Genomic DNA, 14,284 nt, shown 5'->3' with positions numbered 1-14,284 from the left:
GCAGCCGGCAAGCAGTGTATATCACGATAGGGCTCTCCGACGGCTTGCAAAACGCAAAATCGCGCGTGTGGTATTAGATGGCGGGGCCCAACAAGCTCTCCAGCCTCCTGGACAGCGAGGATGTGGGCACGACTGCGAACGGCGGCGCTGCCGCCGCCACCTCCCTGGAAAGCGAAGCCGTCAAATTGCTGGCCAAGCTCGACCGGGTAGATCTCGCCCGAGGTATGTCTACCGTGCCGCACGATGACTGTGTTCAGCGGTCGCCGCTCTTGGCGCCCATGTCGACGTCGCCAAGGTGTTGCGGGAGGCTCTGCCAGACGTGTTGGAGCAGAGGGTGAGTGCGCGCTACCAGATTTTTTGGCTCAATAGGCGCAGCGTGCACCGGCCAGCGAGGAGCAAGAAGAATACACTGGAATAAACCTGCTGGAGCCCACGGAGGTCGTGCCTTCGCCGGACGTGAACATGCCCGTTGACGGCGAATCGCTGTCTTTCCCGGAGTACTTTTTACAGATCGCGAAATTCGCGCCGTTGAGGCTCAACCTGGGCGAACGCAAGCTCATGCGCCTGCTGGACAGCACGCTGCACGTGAGCGAATACACGGACAAGATAGACATTTTGCACGAGGGCAGCAAGACGCGTCGCATAGTGAAGGAGATCAAGGAGGTCTGCGCCATCCTCAGCGGTCTGGCGATTGCGCACAACTACGACGACGGGCAGCGGCTGGTGCGTGACCGTGAGTACGCCGCGAACGCGGAGTTCTTCCGCAACGTGTTCGAGATCGGGAGGCGGTACAAGATCCTGAACCCGGACAAGATCAGGAACTCGTACGGGAAGCTGATTTACTTCCTCATGGACTCGCGCAAGCCTGAGATTCAGGAGCTGCTCAACTTCGACTGCGTGGCGCCCGTCAAGACCGTGTTCAGCCTGCTGGCCACGAAGAAGCGCGGCCTCGAGATGCTGCACGACCCCAAGATAAAGCTTGCGACGATGGAGATAACGCCGGAGGGCAAGTCGCGCTCCGAGGTGCAGCGCGAAATCGCCGCCAAGGAGGACGCAGTTCGCTACCTGACTAACAAGTACGCGCGCAAGAAGAGCGGCGGGATCATGGGCATCGAATTTTCGTTCATCACGAGGCCCTTCTCCAACTCGAGCGACGCTGCGGACGAGGGCGAAATGACGCGGGAGGAGGTTGAGACCTGCCTGTACTCGCTGTCGGACCACTACTCGCACCTCCGCGCCTTCCGCCGGCCGTGTGACGTCATGATCGCATATCTCAGGGACAACTTCAACCCTAACGACCCCAACCCCAAGTACAACCTGTCCATCAGTGCAGGCAGCGACGGCGCCCGCCTCAGCCACGGGCACGCGAAGCAGTTCACGTACGTCCTGCAGTCGCTGACTCTGTGGAGGGAAATCGCACACGACATGTTTGCCCTATGGCACTACGCGGAGGCGGACCTGCTGGACGCCGACAACCCGTACCGGCTGCGCAACACCGGCCAGGGTCTCAACCGAGTGCAGTACGGCCCCAACGTGGTGAACGGCATGCGCAAGATCCTGCGCCGGGTCCAGCAGCAGGTCGGCGCGTGGGTGGGCTCGAACATGGTGCACCTGGGCGACCACAACGTGCCGAACTCGTTCATGTTCATCGACAAGTACACGCAGATCCCGCGGATACTGTCGCCCATCGTCTCGTGCATCGAGAAGATCCCGGAACTGTACGCGTCCACCGATGCGATGAGGACGTACATCGACACGCAGTTCGGCGGGCCGAAGCGCCTCAAAATGGTGATCCTCACGGACTTCTTCAGACACGCGTTCGACGGGAGTGGCGCTGACAACTTCAACGACGCGGGAAGCTGCATCGACGGCCGCCTCACCTCCGCCTGGAACTGGTGCTCGAAGATAGAGAAGAAGAAGTACTTCCCTATCTTCCTCCTGACCTCGTTCTGCGGCTTCGACGGCAGCTTCGGCGAGGGATGACTACAGAAATCACAGATACGCTATATTAGTTTGTAGAATTCTTTCATCTGGTCCTTAATCCACTGCAGGCGCTGCACGAGCGCCTCGAACTCGCTGCGTCGCAGCATTAGCATCGGCCTGCCGGCGCAGCAGAGGACCAGCGTCGGTTCGGAGCGCAGCCCGTCCTTGAGCGCCCGGCGAAACACGAAGATGTCGCGACCCAGTGGCGCCAGCTGCATCGTGATGAACTCGTGGAGCTTGAACGTACGGTGCCGTCGCCGATTTGCAGTCGAGAAGGTGGCGGCCAGCCCTCGAAGGTCAAACGACAGCGCGACTGCTCCGCCGCCAGGCGCCGGAACTCCTCCAAGCAGTCCGCGGCGCTGCGGCCGGCAGACAGCACCCTGCGCTGTAAGGTGGCGCTAGAAAATTTCATGATGCGATGGGACCGGCGCCAGCTCTACGCAGCTGCCCGGACGGCGCGTCCCATCTCGCGACTGCTCAGCCAACAAGAGTAGGTAGGGTGACGCGCAAAAAATGATCGCTAGTATATAAAACTATCCGCCGCGTGATTTGTAGTTGATGGTTAATCGCAGTGGCTACAGCGTACCGCGTATACGCAGCACACATCCACGACCGCCTGCGGAAGATGGTGTCTGCGCCGTTTGATGGGCATACCGTGACATCACAGCAGGCCTGAGGACACAGCCACAAGCCCTACGGACAACGGATCACAAAGAGGACAGACAAGGTCGGTAACTGCCAGCAAGACGTGCGCGCCAGAAAAGGCCAAAGACCGAGCGTGTTACCAGATTGCGCTACACACACACCAACGCAGTTATAAAAGGTCCATCCAGAAAGGAGACACAGCAGCGCCCCCTGACGTAAACGGGCTCACACAAGTGTCCACCCACGCCTTAGCGGTGACGCGCGTAGCCGGCCTAGACAAGGACCTGGACGGCAACGGCCTATAAATCGAGGATCAGACAAGCAGCGGAGCGTCGCTAGAATATTCGCGCCAGCTTTTTCCGAAAGCCGTACGCTGAGGCGGTCTGGACGTTACAACCCCATCGCCGCCGTGAGATGCGCAGCGGCGCCGGCGAGGGCATGAATATTTAACGTGAAGAACGGACCCGACACAACTTACCGTGAAAGCGTCGGTGGATAGCGACTGAAGCCGATCACCAACGTCGAGCGGGCTGTGCATTTCATGTGCATGGACAAACCGAGGAAGACGCGAGCTGCGGCCCTTGTGTTACGAATGTCGTCGTGCGCCTACTCCGGTAATTCCACGTCTACACAGGAGATATCCGACGCATCACGCGCTCTGCGGACGCGGACGCGACGCACTCGGGGGTGATCTGTGAACGACGCTCGCGACCGATCCTAAGGTTTAACACCCCTACCACGCAGGCCCACGACGTACGCCCAGTCGAGTCCGGAGTTTATCGACGACGCGAGGCGCGCACACCGTTTCCAAACCGGGACGGACACGTAACGCGCCTCCGTCGGGCAGGGCGTGGTGACGCCTAGACCCTGGGAATCTGCGTCAGCTAGGAGATGGTAATTGAGGGTGGCCGCATTCGGAAAGAATGTGCTCAAGTCGAAATGCTACATGGATGAAGAACTAAAGATAGTGGACGTGTGGTCGGATAACTTGGAAGATGCGTTCGAGAGGATAAGGGACGTACTGGAGCATTATCCGTACGTCTCCATAGACACGGAATTCCCCGGCATCGTCGCGAAACCCACAAGCTACCAAGAGGACTACAACTACCAGACCGTCAAGTGCAATGTCGACCTGCTCAAGATCATTCAGCTCGGGCTCACGTTCGCCGACGCCGACGGGCAGACGCCCAGCGGCGTGTCGACGTGGCAGTTCAACTTCAAGTTCGACCTGCAGCGCGACATGTACGCCTACGACTCCATCGAGCTACTGAAGGAGAGCGGGATCGATTTCGAGAAGCACCTACGCAAGGGGATCGATGTCGCGCACTTTGGGGAACTCATAATAGCCTCCGGACTAGTCATGAACGAGGACGTCGTGTGGGTAAGCTTCCATGGCAGCTACGACTTCGCGTACGTGCTCAAGCTTCTCACCTGCACGAGTCTGCCTGCCAACCAGTCGGAGTTTTTCGACCTCCTGCACGACTTCTTCCCCTCTCTGTACGACATCAAGTTCCTCCTGGACGAGCGCTCGATCAAACTCTCTGGTAGGAGCAGTCTGCAACGCATCTCGGAGCACCTGGACGTCAAGCGAATCGGGCCCCAGCACCAGGCGGGGAGCGACAGCCTGGTGACGTGCCGCACGTTCTTCAAGCTCATGCAGCGGTATTTCGAGAACGAGCTGGATGACGAGAAGTACCAGGGCGTGATCTACGGCCTGGGCAAGGCTTCTGCGCAGCTGCATGGCGACTGCAAGAGCGACGGCCTGTACAACACCCCCACGTACGCAATGGCGCTGCCGTATGCAAACGGGCCGAACAGTATGAAGTGGGGATCGGACATGCAGGCACACCACGTACAAACCACGCTCAACCCAGGCATCGTCAACGCCAACCTGCACGGGTCGTCCGGAGCTGTCATCCTCAATTCGTCAGTGTCGAGCCCACATGGAGAAGTCACAAGCCCCTTGGGATCGAACGTCCTGCCCGGCAGCGCAGCGATGGTGAACAACGGGGCGATGAGCAACATGACCGGGCTGAGCTTCTACGACACGCCGCAATTCACTAACCAGTAGCGACTGCGACGGCCGCGTTACGTGTTCGGCACTCCCGCATCGGCACGAAGTTATCCGAAGACTCCACACGTCTTTTGTACACAAATGCACCGGTGGCAACGGCTGTCACCAGTGTGTAGAATACGGACTTAGAACTAAATATAACGTATTTACCCACTACGTGTTTGCGTACGGTGTCTAATGGATGCGAAAGAGTCCACCGGTAGTTGCATCTCAATCAAGGGCCGCGGCTCTTGGAAATCTCGTCGTTGCGACGTATCTCCTCTTCGTCCTTCGGGTACGCCGTCAGCGCCATGCGGCACGCCTCCAGACACTGCACTGATCAGATCGCGTTTGGTGTAAACTTACGGAGAACAGTTTGATGTCACCGAAGTCTGCGTATGTGGCGTTGTCGTACGGCGAGGCGACCGTATCCTTAGTCACCTGACGGGGGAACATGTTACGACACCGGGCTTCGCAGCCCACCGCCAACAAGCGGTACGTGAGATCGCCGCAGCTGACCGAGCCGATGCGAGCTGCGATAACCATCAAAGCGCCCAACCGCAGAACTAGCTTGCGTAAAGTCATCTTCTCTGTTTCCTGGTAAAATTAGATGTGATTCACTGGTGACGACGAAACCCAGTCCGGAGCTCGGCTTCCACTTTGGTAGTGTCAAAATTTCCCGTGGCGCAGATTGGTTGGCGGGTGCGATTCCGGTGGAGCATGTATATACTTAGAGATTATGTGCGCCAATAAACCTCCAGATTCAAGAATGGAATCGTGATAAGGCGGTGATGTTAGGTCGACTCAACTGATCGGAGTAAGGGGTGTATGATCGACGCAATTAAACGTGTGATCGAGCTAAAGAAAAATTCAAGTATGACAGTAGCATCAAAATACTATAGAAAGATTCGAAGGATCTAAGAAAATGGATTTCCGCCGATGAGCTAGTGTTCACACGGGAGTTTGAGATCTACAGACATTAGTATTATTTTAAACATGGAGTTGAAACGCCTTTGCAAGCTTCTGATAACCGTCTGTTTAACGGCCTCGGTGACGATGGTCAGAGTTGCGGAAGGAGGTGTTTTCTCATACTTCCAAGGGGCCTGCGACAATGTATGCCAGAGCTGCAAGTTCGATTGCGAGAAGCAATACAGGGCAGGGACGTTCAATCGGTGGTTTGTAAGTTATTGCGGTTTTGAAACTAAATTTGCGTCAGTGCAAGGGTAAATGTAACGCTATGATGAAGAAGTAGAGGCGCCAGTGTTGTGCGTTGGTACGCTACTGTACTGTACTCCAACGAGACCAAGACAACAAAAAAATTAGCACGCCATTAATCTGTCCAGTAGCATACGAACACAAATCAATAATCATTTTGATCGCACTCAAATACTTGTCTCATGCACCCTAGGTTATCAGAGAGGGCGGTGGCTCAGTATGCAGTTCTTACAATAAGAGTCGCGTGCTCTCATTCACGTAATGCCAATTTACATGGCGCCATTTGGCATTCATATAGGTGTATATGATACCAGCATACACCAACAAACGCGTTAAAGCTGTCACAAGGGCCGCTACGTAACGGTACTTCCGGCGCATCAAACCGAACGTTCAGCGGATCCATAGAATTTTCTACAAATGAAATTGGCGAGGAAACACAAAAATTACTCTGACGATACTCTTAAACTCTACTGCGCTTTCAAAATTCCATTTGTAACAATATAAACACCCGTAAAAATGAACGTTATCAGAGCAGCGGCGGCGCTCTTGATGTTCCTTGCAGGATTCACCTACGCCGATGGCGACGCACAAAGGCGGCAGCAGTGCATAGACAAATGCGTCACTAAACACAAGACGAAGGTCATGCGGCCGATGCACCGGTTACTGGTAGGTTGAGACGCGAATCCAAACAAACCCCCGCAGTGCAAGATCAGCTGCAGGGCGAGACACGGGGCAAAAATAGAGGAAAGCCTCGTTTACGTCCACCCTGCTTACAACGGCAAAGATGCGCTTTTCCAATCGTAGACGTAACTCGGCAAGAGTGTATTCGGATGAGGCCCGGTGCAAGAATCGCCTAAGCCGCACGGGCAAACATTAAACCCTGTAACAACTGTCTAAACGCTTTGACAAGCCTTTTCATCGTATTATTGTGCCATCTATGCATATACATATCGAACTTAACTCAATGTTTGTGGCCCACGGCTAGTTTATTGCAGTTGTCCGTTACCCGGACAAAGCGGCGTCCCATGTCTACAGTACAGCGGGGACGATGTAAGATACGGATTTCTACGGATAGACACAGCTACTATCGCTGCGGTGGAGAACACAGGTATAAAGCATACGTATCCATTGCGATTTGCAGCAAATTGCCGTTGTTCATTTGATAATGTCCACAAGCTCCTGTCGTCACAGCATAACACCCAGTAAGGTACCAGTATGCCTTACAACGCCCGTACAGTCGTTTATAAGATGGTTGTGTGCCACGAAATCCGCACAAAATGGCAATACAGGCGCCGTGGCTGTGAAATCCCTTACACGACCGTATGCACAGACTGAGCAGCGCAGCGTCATTAGTTACCAAAGCGCCAACACACTAATGTCTATAACGGTCTGTGTTAAACAATACTATTATAGCGCATCAGTTGGGACGGAATTACCGCCTGGTTCTGGTAAAAAGGGCTTTTCAAGTCATTGTGTCGCGTAATCGTGGTGGCATTGGTATCATCGTTGCGATTCATATTGCCGCCAAGTCATGTGTAAAAATCGCCACCCATCGCATCATTAGTAAATTATTTACCACGCTTAGTCCATGTGCAATTGCGATGTGGACTCCGTTGGACATATCTGGCTGAGACAAATCGGCTGCTGTGGAATCTCGAACCTTCCACTGCGATGAACCTCTGTTCGGAAACTTCCGACTCAATTATGGCAACCGGAGTGCGTTTAATGGACCCGGGCACACTGTTGGTGGCGTCGGCGGTAGAATGACGCCGCGTCGATGCCCGGTGGACTTGGGGATCCACGATGACATCACGCCTTCTATTCACGAACCAGGCGGGTGGAATAGCATGGCGGGCGATACAGTTGGTTATTGTAATGCTGTGCGGATACTGTGCCTGGGTGGCAGTGGCGATGAGCACCTCGGAATCCGCCGTTATCAATCCGCATGCACCGGTCTCAGCCAGCACGCGCAAATCCACTCGTGGAAGCCACCCTGCTGCGTATATACGCCATGCAGGCAGTGACGCCATGCCGGTACACTTCAGCATGGGCGATATGCGTGTTAGGAGGCTGTGGATGATGGACGACTACGCCGGAGACAATTACGGGTACAACGAATACAGGGGAACCGGCCGGAGGTATCATACCAGAGGTGATAGGAGAAGGCTGGGGAGGTTTGAACAAACCTTCCGGCAGTTGAGGCCTGAGAGCCGCCCTTGGGTGACGGAGGACTTCGGTGGGATCCCCAAGTTACCCCTGAGGACCCCAATCGAGATGGGGAGAGACCCAGTAATCGACGAATTCCTCGAGATGCGAAAGAGGCAGGTGCCTCACTCCCTACTGAAGGACTACTATATGCAGAGGCTGGATGGGTCCGACGAGGAAGAGGGTAACGGAGACCACCCCCGGCGCATATTCCGACGCAATTACGAGGACTATTATCTCTACCTGCTGGGAGAGGGCATCATGCCACAGCTACAATCGGACGACGAGGGTGAACGTCACAGCGAAACACGCCACGATGCAGAAGGCGGGTCCGCTGAGGAATACACCGGTGAAATCACGCCTGACGAGCCCCGTGAGTACGAACGCCAACGTGACCGGCTGACCAGAAATGAGGAGTACATCAAGATGGCGCGCGAAAGGCAAGGCTCATACAGCCACAAGGACAAGATTTTCCAGTTTCTTTTAGCGGCGATGAAGGACTACGAGCGCGCCAACGTGAACTCGGAGCCGCCGGAAGACATCCCCGAAAACCTGGAGATAATGGACCCGCAACTCGAGGACTACTTCCTAACAGACTGCTACGGGTCACCCATATACATCGCACAGTGGAATGAGGAATACCTAAAGGGGCGTGAGGGGCTGGAGGGCAAAGCGCTGATCGATTACGACAACATGTGGTACGAACGCATCGATAGGCTGAACAGCCACTTCGACCACCTGCACACTGACGACACCCCGGGCGACGTTCTGAAGTCGTACTTCGTTGATGCGGACGCCGGCGACATCCCGATCAGGCGGTCGAAAAGCGGCCACCGCAAACCACCCCGCGTGGTCATTGCCGGCAAGGCACTTAAAATGAAGTGGTCCGAACATCTTTCCCCATCAATTCTGGAACTCTTGGCAAAGAACAGTCTGAGAAGGCATCGCGATAAAGACGAGCAGGCGAGGAAAAGGCGCATGCTCGATTTCAAAGCTGACATCTTCAATGCGTGTGTCAATGCGTCGATGAATCGGCTGGTGCACGAGCGCGGTCTACGCCAGGACGAAGAGGACCGTCTGAAGTACATCCAGCACCTGTATGTTTACTCCGCCAGACCATAACATCTCGCAGGCACGATAGGAGAAAGGTGCATAACGACAGATTTGGGTGCCAACCGAACACGCCGTATTGGATCTGGGAAGAGTTCTGGAAGGACAGGTCGAGCATTCTTCAGGATACCATGGTGGAGATTCTGCGCAGCGTTAGGTGTGTGGAGCCCGACGCGGACGTGGCGGAATTGACCAAGGGCACCGTGGAGCACATCAAATCGCCCAAGCTGCAGGGCACTCGGTTCGAGGTGCCCATGATGCTTGACCCCGACTCGTCGCCGAAGGTGGACCGGCTTGAGGCGTACATAAAGCGATTTGGAAGGCGCAGTGACGCTTCCACCTCCTCACCACCCGAGGCGTCTACGGCGCCATCAGAGGGTTCACCCAGATCCATAGGTGTGCTCATTTCGTAATAACGCTTACACGCTACAGGCACGCCGTCAAAAATCGACGATGGATCAACCTCGGGGCAAAAGCGTAGTGAAATCGATGGGCTACCGGTGCCCAAACCACTTGGGTACTACTTCCGCGACGTCCTATCCTTCGACAAGTTCGAGGAGGAATACGAGAAGTTCAACATGGAGTGCTTCGGGACCAAGGACTACGGTGTCAGCGTGGGCCAGCTGGTAAAGGGCACGGTGGAGGACGTGAAGCCGAAGCGGCTGCTGGTGGATATCCACACCTCCAAGCTGGCGGTCATGCGGTTGGTCGACCACTTCAACAGCCCGCAAGAGGTGCCCTCCGGGGGCTTCACCTCCGTTTTCAAAAAGGGCGACGTCATGTACTTCGAGGTCATCTCCAAGTACGGCAACGACATCAACGTGTCGACGCTCCACGTGCAAGAAATGTACAAGCACAGGGAAATCTATCGCAAACACTTCAAGCGGGAGATCTTCAAAGTCAGAGCCATTCAGAGGTACTCGTCGGGCCTCCTGGTGCAGTACCAGGGCGACGATGTGGAGGACATCGAGGACTACCAAATGCCGGACGAACCCCGCCGTTTGGAGAACCTGGCGTTCATACCGTACCGAGAGCTGGATCGAACGCATCGCAGTGAAGTCCAGCGCATAAAGTTGGGCATTGTGGGCAAGGTGCTGCCGGTCTACATTGCGGACTGGGCGGTCTGCGACGGAGTGCCGCTTGTCTCCAACATCGAGGCGCTGCGCAGGCTACCGCTTGGCCAAATACAGCCCGGTGACATAATACGCGCTAAGCGGTGCATGTACGGAAAGGACGCCGTCTGGGTGCACTTCGGGCACACTATAGGGACGCTGTCCGTCATGGACATGAGCAAGGAAGACTACGCCAAGCACGTTCGCGGCGACACGGAGAGCATTGTCGCCGCCGTCCGGGACGTACACCTGGTGAGTCGTGACTGACGCGATAGCCACTCAAAATCTGCGCAGTTGGCCGGCTCCATGGAGCTGTACACGAAAGGTGCGAAGACGTCGGGCGTGGGAATCGCCGTCAACGAGTGGAAGGAACGCATGCGACTGGATCCAGATCCAATAAAATCGTTCAACGACGCAGTGGCAGCTAGGATGCCAGACATACTCAAGAGCAGCGTGCCCGGTCGCGTTAACCCCAAGAACGTGAAGCTCAACCCGATCCACAGCGTCCCCAACAGGCGGATTACCTTGTCGTCGACGCCGAGCCTACCACCAGGTAAATCGGAAGCTGGAATCAGGTGGGTGTAAACGTGACCTTTCCGCTCACGTGGCGCAGCCGTTTCGAACCTATACGCTGGGACTTCTCCCCCACTGCCTCGAAGCACAAGGACGAGGACGAGCTGCAGCATGCGTACAACACGTTCACGTGGCAGGTGCTCACTGAGCACGGCTGGGCCGACCTCACTCCGGCGGAGCAGCGCGTGTTTAACCGCGCGCGGTTCCAGAACGATGAGGTGGTGTACTACCAGCACGACGGGCGGTCGTACCGCGCGGACCTCCTCGACATGGTTCGGCAGAACCTCACCGACCTGGTGGAGCAGCCGCTGAGGAACGACTGCTACGTGGCGCTCAACGAGAAGGAGATGCGCGCCGTGCACGGCATAAACCTGCCCAACTCCGACCCCGGGGTGATGTGACAACGCATGCTCAGGCGCCCAGGCACAAACCGCCACGTGTCAATTGTGCACTACATCTCGATGCATTTAAAATATAGATGGCTTGTGTTCACACTGCCAGCGCAACGCTGCCAATGAGGGGCGCCAGTAGGCCTCACGCATCCAACGAGGACACGGTACCCTTCAGGTGCCACTTGCTGCTTTCCTCGATGGTGACCAGCGCCTTGCGGCCCACGAGGTCGGGGTCCAGCGGCACTACCACCTTCACGTAGGTCTTGGTGTGACCCACGGTGTGGCCCCGCTGGTTGTCCACGTCGGAAAACCAGACCGAAAGGGTGCGGCCCACGTACACGCTGTTGCGCTCGTAGGACATGAACAACTGTGTCACCTCGCGGGTGCGCGTTTTCTTCACCTTGTTCCCGTGGGGCTTCATCTTCGCGGCGGGGGTGCCGGGTCGGGGGTAAAACTGCGAAATGTTCACCACGGGCAGCTTCAGACGGTCTATCAGGTCCAGCGTCTGGCGGTGGTCCTCGTCGGTTTCGGTGGGGAAGCCGCATATGATGTCGGTGGCGATGGTGCATTCCGGCAGCTCCTTGCGCACGCAGTCGACCAGGTATTCGAAGTCCTCGATATGGTACTCACGGTTCATCAGGTCCAGCACGCGGTCGCTGCCCGACTGCACCGGCAGGTGCAAGAACTCGAACACGTTGGGGTGCCGCAGGATCTCGACGATGCCGGCGATGTGGCGCTTGATGTACGGCGGGTTGGACATGCCCAGACGCAGCATCACATTAGGCGGCAACAGCGCAGTGATTCCCCGCAGAAGAGTGACTATGTCGGTGCCCAGGTCGATCCCATACGCCCCCGTGTCTTCCGACGTTAGCCAAATCTGCTGGATGCCCTCCGCCACCACCGACTCCACGCGGTCGAGGATCGCCTCCAGGCTGTAGCTGCCCAAGACACCTCGCGCCTGCTTCGTCTTGCAGAAGGTGCAAGCGCCCAAGCAACCCGTCGAGAGCGGTATGATCTCGATCAGCTTGTTCTGGCGGATTTTGGGCAGATTCAACGAGGGCAACGCTTTGCGGTCCAGCAGCGTAACCTTGCGATTGTGCAGCGCCTGCTCGACGACTCCCACGATCTCTGCAGTTCGGTTAATACGCGCTCCGACACTCATGAGCTACTCTCAGTGGTGTGGCGACTCACCCTCTATTTGCTGGACTCCAAGGAGCGACACGCCGGGGTCCTGGAACACGCCGAGACTGCGGTCGGCCTGCGAAACGCAACCGCCCACGACGACGGGGATCCCCAGCTTCCGCGCGCGGACGATCTCCGTGGTCATGGCGTCCTGGCTCGGGCCCTTGACGGTGCAACTGTTGATCACAGCAACGTTGGCACTGTCGACCGTGTCGCAAATGGTGTACCCATATTCGCTCAGTAGCCCCTCTGCGCGGGTGTGAGAGGGGTGACAACAGTGACATACTCATGTATTCGGCATCTGACATGTTGTGCGCGCAGCCGAAGGACTTGAAGTACACCCGCTGCCGGCCAGGTAGAGCACTGCCGGCCGCGGGCGCCGACCCTGCGGCCTCCACGAGGCACGATGCGTCTATTCCCGCGGACTGCTAAAGTGTCCTTTGGTGGTTTTGGGTGCGCCTACCTTTGCTTCGGCATCCTCGTCGGACAACGAGTCTGCGCCGGAATCGGCGGCCTCATCGGCTGCCTCGACCTGGTCGCTTTTCCTCGAGGGGCTGCGACTGCATTCGTCGTCCACGTTAACCCAGTCATCGTCGTCATCTGCGTCGTCCCGCTTGCCGCTGGCCTTCGCGAGCCGAGATTTGAAGGACCCGTAGAAGTGCGACCTCGGAACCCGGGTTTTGGCACTTCCGCCCAGGTTCTCGATGTTGTCCTCCTGCTCAAACTCCTCCACGCCTTTGGTGCGACGGGTGAGGCCGCCGTAAGGATACCTACTGCGCGACCGGCCGCTGCCGTGGATGCTTTCAAGGTCGGCCCTCGAGGTCAGCCGCTGGCTGTCGATTGTCCTCTCGTCGATGTAGAAGTCATCCTCGTCGCTGTACTCATCCTCGGCCTCATCGTAGAGCTCGTGGTCGTTGTTGTATATGCGCTTCAGGTAGCGCATGAAGCGCCGCTTCCGCAGCTGCCGGTACAGGTAATATGCGATATAGGACGCCGCGAGGACGCCGACGATGCCCGCACCCACCAGGGGGCCGCTCAGCCGGAACCGGCTCTGAGACATGAGGCCAAACTACCACCGGACAGACGAGCTAATAGCGGCTGGCTGGAGCCCACATAAGCCCTGGTAAGAAGTCGGGACGCCAAGAGGTGCAGCCACTTCAGTGGGTATATCCTGCAAGCAGAGCGGATGACGGCAATCGCACACAACCTGCCCACTCCGTCACCAATATTTACACATGAGCGTAATATGTGTGGTATTGGTAGACAAGCTGTGCTCTAGCGGCTGCCAGACCAGTATCCCCGAAAGCGGCGGCAAGCAGGGGCGCGGCCCCCAATAGGGGAGTCTACCACCGCAACGCAGCGTAAACACCGACATAGCGCACCGTTTGTTAGCGATACACCCTATATCGGAGCACCTTGCTGGCCGATGACAGGCGTAGACGCAAGGAATCTCTTCCGTACCTAGCACGTGCACGCTCGCGGCGGCTGTCGCGCGCAGGCGACGGTTCCTGCCGCGTATGTGCCGAGGAAGGCTGGATCGAATCCTAGCATGGCTGGTGTACGCCGTACTGCGCTCGTCGCTATGGAAGGGGGCCGACGCAGTACGCCTCTCACGGGCCGGAGCACATGTCACCGTCGGCCAACCGCTCCTCGGCCCACACATCAATCGTGAATGCGGCGGTGCATACCTGCATCACCGGCCGGGGGATGCCGGTGATTCCGAACTCTCCCAAGTGCCCACTGCACCGTTCAAGGGGCTCCGGCCAGCCTTCCTGGGCAGTGCTCCGAAACGTCGCATCAAAACGGCAGTTCCG

The 14,284-nt window shown here is 57.0% G+C and overlaps 8 protein-coding genes across 8 annotated transcripts; 5 read left to right on the top strand and 3 right to left on the bottom strand.

Annotated features, from left to right (window-relative positions):
* Window positions 1-77: 77 nt before the first annotated feature.
* Window positions 78-1,983, top strand: BBBOND_0307320 (UPF0652 protein; the record flags this gene model as incomplete). The annotated part of the gene is made up of 3 exons (XM_012913560.1): window positions 78-222; window positions 258-334; window positions 376-1,983. 3 exons carry the CDS (start codon window positions 78-80, stop codon window positions 1,981-1,983), a joined length of 1,830 nt encoding a protein of 609 aa, XP_012769014.1.
* Window positions 1,984-2,003: 20 nt separating this feature from the next.
* Window positions 2,004-2,395, bottom strand: BBBOND_0307310 (hypothetical protein; the record flags this gene model as incomplete). The annotated part of the gene is made up of 2 exons (XM_012913559.1): window positions 2,004-2,195; window positions 2,231-2,395. The coding sequence occupies 2 exons, from the start codon at window positions 2,393-2,395 to the stop codon at window positions 2,004-2,006; spliced, it is 357 nt and encodes a 118-aa protein (XP_012769013.1).
* Window positions 2,396-3,574: 1,179 nt separating this feature from the next.
* On the top strand, window positions 3,575-4,699 carry BBBOND_0307300 (CAF1 family ribonuclease containing protein, putative; the record flags this gene model as incomplete). The annotated part of the gene is made up of 1 exon (XM_012913558.1): window positions 3,575-4,699. One exon carries the CDS (start codon window positions 3,575-3,577, stop codon window positions 4,697-4,699), a length of 1,125 nt encoding a protein of 374 aa, XP_012769012.1.
* A 217-nt stretch (window positions 4,700-4,916) lies between these two features.
* On the bottom strand, window positions 4,917-5,227 carry BBBOND_0307290 (hypothetical protein; the record flags this gene model as incomplete). Its single annotated transcript, XM_012913557.1, has 2 exons — window positions 4,917-5,012; window positions 5,048-5,227. The coding sequence occupies 2 exons, from the start codon at window positions 5,225-5,227 to the stop codon at window positions 4,917-4,919; spliced, it is 276 nt and encodes a 91-aa protein (XP_012769011.1).
* Window positions 5,228-5,677: 450 nt separating this feature from the next.
* BBBOND_0307280 (hypothetical protein) lies at window positions 5,678-5,933 on the top strand (the record flags this gene model as incomplete). Its single annotated transcript, XM_012913556.1, has 2 exons — window positions 5,678-5,860; window positions 5,898-5,933. The coding sequence occupies 2 exons, from the start codon at window positions 5,678-5,680 to the stop codon at window positions 5,931-5,933; spliced, it is 219 nt and encodes a 72-aa protein (XP_012769010.1).
* Window positions 5,934-6,412: 479 nt separating this feature from the next.
* On the top strand, window positions 6,413-6,700 carry BBBOND_0307270 (hypothetical protein; the record flags this gene model as incomplete). Its single annotated transcript, XM_012913555.1, has 2 exons — window positions 6,413-6,562; window positions 6,599-6,700. 2 exons carry the CDS (start codon window positions 6,413-6,415, stop codon window positions 6,698-6,700), a joined length of 252 nt encoding a protein of 83 aa, XP_012769009.1.
* A 999-nt stretch (window positions 6,701-7,699) lies between these two features.
* BBBOND_0307260 (hypothetical protein, conserved) lies at window positions 7,700-11,297 on the top strand (the record flags this gene model as incomplete). Its single annotated transcript, XM_012913554.1, has 5 exons — window positions 7,700-9,198; window positions 9,234-9,607; window positions 9,644-10,575; window positions 10,618-10,898; window positions 10,937-11,297. 5 exons carry the CDS (start codon window positions 7,700-7,702, stop codon window positions 11,295-11,297), a joined length of 3,447 nt encoding a protein of 1,148 aa, XP_012769008.1.
* A 133-nt stretch (window positions 11,298-11,430) lies between these two features.
* On the bottom strand, window positions 11,431-13,530 carry BBBOND_0307250 (CDK5 regulatory subunit-associated protein; the record flags this gene model as incomplete). The annotated part of the gene is made up of 4 exons (XM_012913553.1): window positions 11,431-12,416; window positions 12,480-12,719; window positions 12,757-12,895; window positions 12,934-13,530. The coding sequence occupies 4 exons, from the start codon at window positions 13,528-13,530 to the stop codon at window positions 11,431-11,433; spliced, it is 1,962 nt and encodes a 653-aa protein (XP_012769007.1).
* Between the last annotated feature and the right edge of the window lie 754 nt (window positions 13,531-14,284).

The sequence above is a fragment of the Babesia bigemina genome (genome assembly GCF_000981445.1).
Source record: "Babesia bigemina genome assembly Bbig001, chromosome : III".
In the NCBI taxonomy this organism is placed as follows: domain Eukaryota; phylum Apicomplexa; class Aconoidasida; order Piroplasmida; family Babesiidae; genus Babesia; species Babesia bigemina.
This window is presented reverse-complemented; position numbering and strand designations above follow the sequence as displayed.